The sequence below is a fragment of the Ammospiza nelsoni genome, chromosome 14, assembly GCF_027579445.1.
Source record: "Ammospiza nelsoni isolate bAmmNel1 chromosome 14, bAmmNel1.pri, whole genome shotgun sequence".
Classification (NCBI taxonomy): Eukaryota; Metazoa; Chordata; class Aves; order Passeriformes; family Passerellidae; genus Ammospiza; species Ammospiza nelsoni.
The window spans coordinates 15,454,030-15,466,273 of NC_080646.1; the positions used below are offsets into that span (position 1 = coordinate 15,454,030).

Consider the following 12,244-nt stretch of genomic DNA (forward strand, 5'->3'; position numbering starts at 1 on the left):
TTCACAGCAATGGACCTGGCACTCCTCTTGAACAGGAGAACCAGCACCTGCAGAACTGACCTCTCTGAAAAGAGGAGATGGTTTTGCCAGCACTGTGAGTATGGGAGAGGGTCAACATTTCAGACAAATCCTCTTTCAAACACCAGGGCAGTTTCTTCAATTACCCAGCAATACTGGGGCCATTCCTTTGAAGCTGAAGTTCACTGTAGGTTACCATATGTGCTTGGCCAGGTGCTGCTACACTTACTTTGATAAACAGCAGGGAATATGAGACTCTGAGAGCAGGGTGTCAGAGGGGAAGAGATTATCTGTTTACAGAGAGAATTTAATTATCTTTATTAGCAATTATCATCATCTTCAATTTGTATACAGCAGCTGAATGCAGAAGCCTTTATCAGGTCAAATTTCTGTTGTATGCAGATTTTTACAAACTGCAATATGTTACAGTCTGACAAAAGAACACACAAAATATGTCAGGCCACATGAGGACAGGGAAAAGCAGAAGGTAATGAAACAGGAGGTTGCTTTAGCTCAAGGTAGTCACCAGTGAGAAAGAGCAAGCTCCTTCCCTGTCTTTCAGAGCTTGGCTGCAGAGACCAACATTTGGCCAGACATATACTTCAAAGTTAACATGTGCTCATCATCACTCATATGCCATCTTCCAGCAGTCACACTAATCTCCAGGAATGCTCCCTGACCTAAATGCTGGCTCCCCTAGAGAGCTCCCTCAGAGATAAAAGCCTCGTTGCCTGGATTCCATACACAAAGTCCTGGTGTCCTAGGGAATATATGGTCTACCTAACTTCAAGCATGGTGACTGTATTTCCTGCCCCATACACAATGAAAAATTGCATCATTTTACATGTAGGGGTGAGGAGGTCCACTTGTCAGCAGGACCTAAATGGCAGTGGTTTTCTCCCCTCCTATGGTGGCACAAGAGTAAACAGATTTTCATCATTCCCATCCTGCTGCTATTCATCCTCAACAGTCAATGCCAAGGGGTTAAAAAACCTTCTTCCCTTGCCTTCCTCCCCTTTTCTCCTCTAGCTGATCTAAATGAGGAAAATATGGAAGTAGTGAGAATGGCTGAGAATTTTGGAAAAGGCTTGATGGCCTCACATGTATTGAAAGAGATGAAAGCAGGAAGAAAAATAAAATGAGCGTTCAGCGGTCACTTGCACTTCCTCCAAGGTTTATGTCAGGGCAGCCCTAGGCAGACATGAGGTAATCTAATTCCTCCCTTAGGAAACTGTTTGCAAGTTGACAAGATTCCCTGGCCCAGTATCAAATGACCTCAGCTGATGTTCAGGTGCACCTGTATCCCCAGGGCACAGGGATGAGCTGGGGAAGCTGTTTACCACCAACCTCACTCAGTGCTCCTGCCGAGATTTGTGAAGCCTGAGAACGCAACAGGAGAACACAACAGCTCCATTTATCAGAGCCCCTGTGCTCTGGCAGCCTCTGCAGTGCTCTCAGGTTTCTATTCACCTCAGCCACATGTGCAGGGCCCTTACTCACAGCTCCAGGATGAGGACCACGTCTGTCTTGTTCTCATAGATGTCGTGCAGCTTGACGATGTTGGCGTGCAGGATCTGCTGCAGAATGCTGACCTCGCGCTCGATCTCCTCGCGGCTCACCCCGCGCCGGCTGGCCCGGCTCTGGCGCTTCTTGATGAACTTGGCAGCAAATTCCAGCCCTGTGCTTCTCTCTCGACACTTCTTCACTATAGCAAACTGGCCACTGCCAGGACAAGGAGACAACAGAAATGCTCTTAAGGCTTTTACATGACAGCTTCCCACATAAGCCAGCCCCATACAAAGCCTGATCCTGTAAGCCCCAAGCAGCACTGATGAGCAGCACTGAGCTCGTTCTTGGTACGAGAGTGAGGACTGTCAGGACTCTGCAGTCAAAGGCAGTACAGCATAACAAGGTAACATCCTACTGTGTCTGAAATTGAGAAAACCAATGACTGACAAATGGAGTTTAAACCTCTAAAAACAGTTCATGTTTAAATGAGTAAGATCTGCCTCAAAAGGTTCAAGTTACCACTACTTCACTTAAGACATTCAAATCTGCAACACACCACTGGGTCTTCTGAAAGAACACACACACACACACACACACTAAAATATTTGTCTTTAAGAATAGTCCCTAGAGAAGAACTCAAATGAATCATAACTCTTTGGAAATGCAAAACTGGCCTCCAGTAACCAATCTCCAAATTTAAAAAAATGTTTATTTGTATTTATGCATTCACTTGATAATTTGATTGTAAATATAAATAGAGTAAGTGCAGGTTTCTCACTGCACCTCAAGGACAAAGAATTTCCCACTGTACCAAATAGTACAGTGGCTGCATTAAGGTTAAAAGGCACGTTCTTGCAATTTGCTAGTAAAACTTTCCTCACTGTGGCTCCTAATGCACTCCAAGTGCAAAATTCCTGCCTTATCTCCTAGGAATTGGCAGATCTCCAGTCCCAGAATACACATTTAGTATCACATACTTCCTTATAGGACATTATATCCAAACTTGGAAGGAAAAGGCTCATCTTTCAGGTACCATAACCTTTAGCTACTGTGATTTTATCAGATAGGATCTCTTTATAAGAATCACAAACAAACTCATTAAGTGCATCCTCCCATGACTACACTGTATAAGCACCGAGCTGTTGTTTCCAATATTATTATATCATTCACTGGCTTGCTAAATGAGGAATCCAAGTACAGTTGGTATTTAAATTATGCAGCATACACAGCAATTATATTCAGCACCTCACTAGATGCTGTACTTAGTGCTTCATCAACACAGACATCTGAATGGAGTCTGTCTTAAAAATACAAAGGAGTAGAAATTCAAAATTAAGGCTGTCACTTGGTGCTCAATTGCTCTCAAAGGCTCCCCCCCTATGGCACAGGCAGCCTCTCATTTCAGAGTTCAAACAAATGCCAGGCAGCCTGACATACTTCTTTTAGTCTTTCATTTTCATAATACATCCTAAACCCTTCCCAGGAGGGAGGCAGGAACAGATGGGACAAGAGTACTTATCCCTTTGGGAATAATCATTCACAAATGGAATTGAGACTGTGGCCATTTGTCACATGCTTTAATTCATTCATATTTCTCCTGCTTTTATCATTACCTGCAAACCCTAGAGAAATTCCCACTACAAAATTCCCACACTTGCCTTAAACATTCTACTAAAAGAGTTTGCTTTGTAGTGCTGAGAGCTGCTCGTGTAAAACATCACGATTTTCATGTTTTTCTTGTTTGCTGGATCATATTTTGCAAGACATGCATCTTGCCTGGTTCAGACTTTCTGAAGAAACATGGTATCAATGTTCCTGTGCTTGTTTCCTTGAATCCTCTCTAGGGACAAATTTTGTCAAAGTTCAGGAGAAAATATTTTTTTATGAGTGCTGATTATGGGAACAAACACAATCACTTCTGCATTTAGAAATTCCAGTGATACTGTGGATTTTGTACATTTCTGTTGATGCAAAAGCTTACAAAAGTCATAATGACACAGCATAGGAATTTCTGTCTTCTCCTTTGACATAAATAATTGTCCCAGGCTATAACTATTACAGTACCAATTCTCTTGTAATCTACTATTGCTCCCCTGCATGTGTGGTCACCAACACACACTGTTGCTGCTCCTGTCCCAGCATTCATGCCACTTCCCATATCCCTTTAAAAAAGGCTTTTGCAGACAACTCTTCAGTGGGAGAGTTTGGGACTGAGGAGAAGAGGGTACAAGTGACAGAGAAGGACACCAATGCTCAATTTCTTATCCTGTGACATTTAAGACAGTTACAATGCAATTACTAATGAAGAGCTCCTGCAGGTCCATTCAGCTATGAAACAAGAGGATGCCTCACAGGCATTTTACAGTCACAGTCAGACATTTTGGATTCCTTGTCAGCTAGAGAGATTGTAAGGCCAGGAGCAAGACAGCAGTGGTTTTGTGCCTTCTCATGCATCTGCCTTCAGGCTATAAGAATCAAACTCTGTCAGCTTCCAAAACTTTTGACCTAGGCTAGGAAAAAAGCAGAAGAAAGGAAAGTATGTCCTCCTGACACGTAAGTTGACAGAACTGAGAAATTAAGTCATTTAGATAATTTCACATGTGGCATTTGTACCCGATTTTAAACTTGAAACTGAATTTCACAGCTCAGATACCCAAATTTCAGCCAAAAGACCTTGCCAGAATTCATGGGTTTTAGTACAGTGCTGAAACAAAGATGACTTGGATCATGAACAGAAGTATTTCCAACACATGCAGGATAAGCTCAGGGGCTGACACTTCTGGATGGAGCCTACCTGGACCTCAGTAAAGCCTTTGGCACTGTCCCCCACAGCATTCTCGGAGAAACTGGATGCGCCTGGCTTTGACACCGGTCTTTGAAATCTTTTCCAAACTTAATGACACTACTATTTCTAATTTCTAAATTTTTTTTTTCCAAGAAGTTACATTTGTTCCCTTCCAGAAATATTGTGGACAGCTGTGCAACAGCCTTGTCACACACTAAGCATCCTTAATTGTGGAAACAGCTGAAGAGTATGAACAACAGCAGCTGCATCGTGTCAGTTATAATATAATTAGGTTCAACATCAAATCTGTCCATCTGTAACGATGGAATTTATCCCAGCAATGAAGACAACCCATCATCTGCATTGCTACTATCATGTAGGAGGTTTGTCACTGAATAAGAACACAGACAATATTACTGGGTGGTTTGGAGTCTATTTTCAGAAGCATGCTTTAGAAGAGCACAAGTTCAGCTCATTTAATCATCATGCACTTCAGGACAGGATGTGGGAAGAGCGAAGCTGGACAATCCAGAATAACAGGACAACTTCTTGCTCTTTGTCAAAGTTTCCTTCTAATACTGGTTCTGGAGGGTAATGCCCTGGGGCAGAATGTCATCTGAGAGCAAGAGCAGTGCAGATGCCAGTCTGAAATGCCCCAGTGCCCAGCAGAGCTGCTGCCCCACAGCTTTAGAATAAAGAGAGCCGTTAAGCAACTGCTTGCACAAGTACAGGTTTATTGCAGTCTTCCTCTGATGTTCCTGGAACACTGCATGGCTCAGGAGCGCTTCTCAAAACACTGCAAATATGTAAGAAAAGTACTGAGATGACAGTACAAGTTACCTGACTCCAGTCAGGCTTTCTGAGGCCTGAGTGGGGAGAAGTCAGGAAGCTGATTCTGTCTATCATTTCAGAATAGCAAACCATTTCTTCCCTTTCTTCGTGTTCAGCCTATTTCTTTGTGTCTTGTTCATATTCAACTTCATTTTATTCATTAAAGAATTCTAAAAAATATGATGACGATGCCTTAGTTGTTAAAATTTTAAATTCCCATAAAAGACATGATATATGAGAACACATTGACAGATGCACTTTAGACTGAAATATGTTTTCAACAAGTTCATTGAAAAGTAAATGAACCTGGGCAAAGGACAGTGCTCTGGCATTCTGCCAGTCAAGAGGTGACACAACTCCCTACATGAGCCAGGGCAATTTACTTAGGAACAGATTTGCAAGGGATTTTAGGCAGCCTCCCACTGACTTTAACACTAATTAGGTTTCTACACACTTGATGGAAAGTAACACCTTTGTCCTTCTGTACCTAATTTCCCCAAGTCTGTAAAATACAGGTAATACTACTGGAAAATGAAATAACATTATATGGGGTAAGGATACAAATTCATTTCATGTCACTAGGTATCACTAGAAGTGCAATTATAATAATTCATATTTTATTCACTAGGTGTTCCTGCACAAGAATACATGACCTGAAAGGAGGCTAAAATAAAAGTGAACAGCACCTAGACCAGTTTTTAACCGCTTAAATTCACAGGCAGTACTGTGACTGCGTAAGAGTTTAAAGATACTAAAAATACCTTATGAAATAATCCTGTGTACATGCATGAGTCAATAGACATAAACATAACCACAATAATAGCATTTAGCCAACCTGAACACAGGGCTTCTCTGCATTCAAGGCTGGTGTGTTCAGTTCAGCAGAGGATAATTCATTCTCATTTACATCCATTGTTATAATGTCAACAGTTTTGTTCATCATGCCTTTTTGCCACTATTAAATTTGACTGGTTTTAACTGGTCATCTCAAGCTTAGAAAAAGTCTGCACCTTATTACATTTCCATCTTTTTCATTCCTATTTACTTTTTTTGGAAAAATATATGAGTAATTTTATCCATTTATGGTTGGGTTTTTTGCTAACTTTCAAAGCAAAGCCTGGAGAATTCTTGCTGAATTCGAGGAAAACATATTTTTCACTTTTTTTTTTTTCCTAAGTGATCAGAGCAATTGCTCAACCATAGTTTTATTAAACTAAATACTCTTCCCCCTCTTTGCTTACACTTCAGAGATGACTTCTGCTATTTGCAACTGCACTGAGTGCTCTTCCCAGCAGAGAGGACAGGAGTCTGCTTGGAACAACAGCGAGAATCTATTTTTATGCTTTCTGTTCATTTATGAAACACAGATCAACCAAAGGCCATGCTAAGTTCACAAAATATATGCATAAAAGCACATATATATATGGAGGGGTTTTGCAGGAATTCTGTAATCACAGCTATAAAGATGTAAAAGCCTTCTGTAAATGACAATAATTTGCAGTGCATTTTATTTTTTATCGACTTTTTGTTTTAGACTAAACTAGGATTTTGGTACAGCAAAATTTAATCTACACAGTAAATAAATAGGAAGTCAAATAGCACAGCATTTATAAAGAAATTAGAGTAGGATAGTTGAAACAGTAAATCAGAAATTCTACGGCAAGGTCACCAAAGGGAAAGTATCTCACTGCTTCCGTGAGGCTTTATGGAATAAAACTAAAAGAAACCCAAAACCTTCTTCTGTTAAATACTCTGATGGCATCTCTTGTAACTTCAAAAATAGTTTTAAAAATAAGCTGTCACAAATGTCACCACTGTTTAAGCTGATAAAACTGAGTTTTGGTTTACTTGTTTGTTTTTCTTCCCCACCCCCCAACAAAATGCAAAGGAAGTGATTACCTCTCCTAAAGCAACTACACAGAACTTAAACTACCAGATGCCAGATTATAACAGAATGATTCAAAACCTTTTTAAATAGGGCATTCCACAGGAATTTCACCAGACTACTAAAAAGTAGTAGAAAGAAAAAAAAAAAATCAGCTGCAGCTTTTAAACACAGTGTGAGTTTTTGCTCACAACTCAACTTTTACTGATTGTGTAATGTTCTAGAGCAAAGTGACTTTGGGGGATAAATTTCAATATTCCTGAAGGGAAGTGCTGAGCACCTTTGGACATATTCTGTCTTTGATAAAGTCACTGTCTGACACCTTTCATCTCCATCTCTCTGAACTCACACAAGGGTAACCTACACACCCTGACCCAAAGGTGATCTCTGTGTCCAGGGCCAGAAAAGAGTCAGAAAAGAAGAATATTGAGACTTAACAGAAGGATCTGGTTTACTAGAATAAGTAGAGAGCAGCTCATTTGAAATTCAAAGAGAATTTGATAAATCTAATGTTTCTGAACAGTGCTAGGAATTATTACAAGCTTTCAGTACAATAGCACAATTAATACCTTAGCCATGAGTCACAAGAAATTGTGCTACCTCCTGAATCGTCAACAGCATCTCCTGAAACTGTTCAATGCTTTTGGAAACTTCCCAGTCCTGCAGTGCCCATCCATGTGGCCCTTATCAGCTCCTCCTGAGACTGGAGATGCAGAGTCAGCAGTGAGAGAGCATGAGCCCAGCAGCTCTGACAGGTTCCCAACAGCCTGGCAAGCTCTCTGTGTAATCTGAAGCTCAAGAATAAAATGCATATGATGAAAAATCCTCCGTGCTTATCTGCCTTAGCTTTTGGATTGAGTATCAGTGCTCAGAGTGGCAATGAGCAGAGTGCAGAGAGCCAGGGAAGGTCAGAGCTGACTCATGCTCAGCAGGAATAGCTGATCTGATAAGCTGTCCCTCTCACCATGTGGAACAACAGCAGGACAGACGTAATGTGTGTAAGAAAGGTTAGCACATTGCACCTGGGTGAGTAAAGGTCCAAACACACCCAGATATGGACTGAGAGTAACAGGCCCAGGAGCACATGAATTGTAAGAAAGAGGGGAGAAGTATTACAGTCAAATAGTTAAATGACTTTTCTCCTTCCCCACGTATCAAACAGATGGAAACTATGTTGACATTTCATTCAAGACTTTAGGAAATTATCTGTAAGGCCAAAACTGCAAAGAGTTGCTGAAATTCCCATTTCACTGCTCAGCTATTACAACAGGTCTTCACTCTGGTTCAAACTGGTGTAGAGTGATAACAAGGATTAACAGATGTCACCTGAGACCTTGACCATCAGACCTGTGAGCTCTATTCTGCATCAATGTTAACAATTTGGCCAGTGCAGTTAGAATTAGAGTTCCACTATGTTTATTTCATGTGCATTTTTACTCATAAGTAATATTTTTCATTTTTAAAGTATGGAATTAATACTATACACAGTATATTTTCTCAGCTGTTGAAATTTCCATCTGCTTTCTATTCCAATGCAAAATGGAAAAAATAGTTTTATTTTTACAGAAATGGCAAAACAAAGATTGGGATTAATATTTAATGTCTTTTTCTGGAAATAATATTCTGCTTATTATTCAGTGGTTAAATAATTTACAAAATTTGAGCTTTGTGAGAACTACCACTTCATCAGGTCATCATCTCTAATTATACTCTCAAAGCCAGACATGGACTGAGGAGATCCACCTTGATGATGGAAATGATCTCAGTGTATGCTGATGATAAGGAATGCATGACTTTGTTACAAATTAGGCCAAGGCCAACTCTTCTCTCTTACTGTAGATAGAGCAACTTTGTTATTAGGAAAAACCCAAAACCTTTCATTTTCTCTGCACTTTCTGTAACAAATGTTTTATTTTGGAAACAGTTAAGGTAGCATTGAAAACTAATACTGAAACCTGCTAGAAGGACTAAAAAGAAAAAAATCAAGAACAGTGACTGCATCAGACAGCTGATAACAATCACAGTGATTGTGACCAAGTTCCAGATGCCAAAACTGTTTCAGCAGAAGATTCACATACATGAAACATGACTTACAGGATCTGTAACAAGAAACATTACAGAAGTGCTGGCTAGTCCTCAGAACTAAATTAACATTTTGCATCAAACACAAAGGCCTGCTTTGTGTGTGTTGTAAGAGAAAATAATCCAGAGTTATTCTTCAAAATTTAAAGAACTAATTTAAAGTGCAAACTAATCAAAGAACAGAGTTAAAGTTCATGTCTGAGAAAGCACAGTACTGAGCAATTTCTACAGTTAGAAAAAACCATTCCTGGTATGAAGATACTGTGTGGTGTGAGTGAAGGGTAACTTTACCAACTGCAACCACAGCTCTGTTTAGCAGGGAGAGTCCAACTAGCTGGGGGCCAGGACTTCTCATTGTAGATTTCCAGGGACCTGCCCTGCAAAGAGCACCTGGGTTATCTTTGCTTTTTGTTTTCACTACATAAATAAATACTTAGTTACACTGTCAGAACAGTGACTCGTGCCAGGCTCCAAGGTCCTATTACCACTGGTAAAATGCTGCATTTGCTGTACTTTAAAGCTTCACCCAGAAAATGGGGTATCTCCTCTCTCAGAGAGCACAGTTAATCCTCCCCACACAAGCACAGAGGAAGCAGGCACTTGTAGCTGGAGATGGGGAACTACAGGAGGCATAACAAGCCACTGATGAAAGATGGAGCTTGGCTTTAAACATGAAACCACAGCCCAGGTCAGTAGGGGCTGAGAAACTGGAGGCTCAGTTATGTCCAAACTGATCAACAGAAATCACAGTGGTTATTTTCTGCATGAAGGCATTGACTGGCCCAGGAGATGGGGAATGAGCATAGCTGCCAGTTACTGATACAGGCAAGAAACTGCAGTGACAGGTGGTTAGGCTGGCCCACACTGTGGAGAAAGGCAAAGCCCCTTCCCTCCAGTGAAAGGACAACAGTGAAGGAAAGGGGGAGACTTCCATGCTCAGAAGTATCACTCCAAGGTCTGTCTGTTTTTCTCTGTTAAGTGTGAGTCCTTGCAGGCTGCAGAGCTGAGCTGCAGGAGCAGGACACTGGCCCAGGACAGCAGTGCCAGGCCCACACAGCCCTGAAGGAGCACACTTTCTCAATGGGCACTGGTAAACACACTTTGGGAAAAGCTCCATGACACTTCCTACCCTCAGCCCCAACTTGGCATGCAACAGTGACACTGCCCGGAAGGCACAAATGTCAACAGCTCTCCCAGCCTCACTGGCACCACATTTAGGTAATTGATTAATGACTCTATGATGCATCTCTTTATAAATCACACTGTGCATCTCAAATTCCAGTACCTACCAGCACCATTAGTGTTTGCTAGTACAGCTGGAAAGGGCTCCTGGATGTTTGTACAACACTTTATGTGTTGTAAAAAGCCACAACTACCCAGCCAAAACAGAACAACTGAAACATTACATCAAAGGCTTTCCAGTGAGCTTTACTGCTGCCACTTTCCTGGAAACCATAGCCCTAGCTCAGCAGGGCAGTTCTTCTTTCTCTGGGCCTACTGTGCCCTTGATTTGAGACTTTCCATTCTTGGTTGTCTCCAGCTGTCACCTCCCTTGCCACAAGAAGCAGCAGTTATTTGACCTGCTGCATATTCCCAGGAAGACAAGTTAGTCTTCACCTCTTCTGATTTGTCATGCTGTTAACATCCCTGCAAATGGATTAGGCCAGGACCCTCCTCAAAACAGCACAAATTGTTAAAGCCATATTATTTCTTTATAATGTTGAAATTTGCTAAATTCACTTGAGAGAGTCCTCTTTTTAAACTTCCTTTCAGCTATGGTTAGAGAACCTCAGTCCCCACAGACCTGAAAGTGACTGATACTATCTTGAGGGAAGCAACACAATTATATATGTATATTTGAAGTATTGCACACATTGAGCACAGGCCATGCTAAGCTTCCCAAATGGAGCTGCTATAACAAACAAGGCCATCAGCAAGTTGTCTCTAAGGCCTGTGCCTGATAGATTGCTCCCTGTGTGTACCTTTGGAGAAGTTGAGCAACAGAGGTTGGTATAAGATTAATATTTGAAAGACTGAGGGAATGTTGGAGCTAAGCAGCTGGTCAGAGCACACAGCTGCAGCCATGGAAAACCTGCTCCCTTCTCTGCAAAATGCCTTCTCTCACCCCCCTGCCTTGGCCCAGCACTGACAGCTCTCTCTGAGCTGCTTCCAGCCCCACAGGGACCCCGAGGATGACCTGGCTGGGCAGTGCCTGCCCACATTCTCTGTGTGCAGGGTTTAACACGAGCTGGGGAGCTTTGCTGTGGTCACCCTCAATGCTGCACAATGACAGGAAGGGCCTCCTTTCATCACCAGAGCAGAGTTCAGCCTTTGCAGTCTGTGGTGGAACAACCTTTCCTGAGTGCTGGGCAAAGACTTTCAGATAAACAGGTGCTGGCTCTGTCAGTGAGATACTCTGTTTTATCTGATGGCTGAATCCCTGCTAGAACAAGCACTAGGCCCATGTTAACAACTAGTTTTGTTCTCAAGAAGTGACAAACTCAGTGAGGAGGACAAGAACAGGACAGACTCTTCACAGATGTTGCTTGAAAACATTTTTTGTGACTTCTGCCACCAGAATGATAATAAATGAATCCTCTACCTGTGAGTAACTAACAGCTTGTTGCAAACTGAACTAATAGAAGGCATCTACAGGTTCTAAGGGCATCAGTCAGCATTGGAAAAGATCAGTCACTGCAATCTGTCCAGCATGTTAACTTCCTTCTAGCAAAGCAAAATACCATTTGTCACTGGCCCTCAAAAGCTGAAAGTGAAAATACACTGACAAAGACTGTGTGACATTGTACATGTAGCCTGAAGAGGAGGAGGGCTGCTGTGACCACACAAACCCTGACCAGCCTCTCTGGCTGATTGAAGAAGCAATGGCAAGCCTTCAGCAGATTGTTTCAGCTACACTTCTCCATTGAAAATCCCCAATATCCATCAGCTTGGAGAATTATGTTCACCACGTCAAAAGATTCCCAAAACTAATTCAGAAACCAAAATAAAAATAAATTACTCAGTCTCCAGTTTCTCATTTTAGTAGTTTGACTGTTTAACCTAGGACCTCATTGATAAAAACCACACCTCTTACACCCTCCATGCACACACTGAATTTCTTTATTGCTCACTGT

At 41.6% G+C, this 12,244-nt stretch overlaps 1 protein-coding gene across 4 annotated transcripts in view; it reads right to left on the minus strand.

The window, feature by feature from the left end:
• Positions 1-12,244, minus strand: part of DAPK2 (death associated protein kinase 2) — a 46,684-nt gene that overhangs the window by 19,424 nt on the left and 15,016 nt on the right. For 3 of the 4 annotated variants that reach the window (XM_059482336.1, XM_059482334.1, XM_059482333.1), the window contains exon 3: positions 1,519-1,740. In XM_059482336.1, the coding sequence (XP_059338319.1) occupies positions 1,519-1,740 (222 nt within the window). Of the gene's footprint in view, positions 1-1,514; positions 1,741-12,244 lie in introns of all 4 variants that reach the window. The other variant, XM_059482335.1, reaches the window with a different exon arrangement.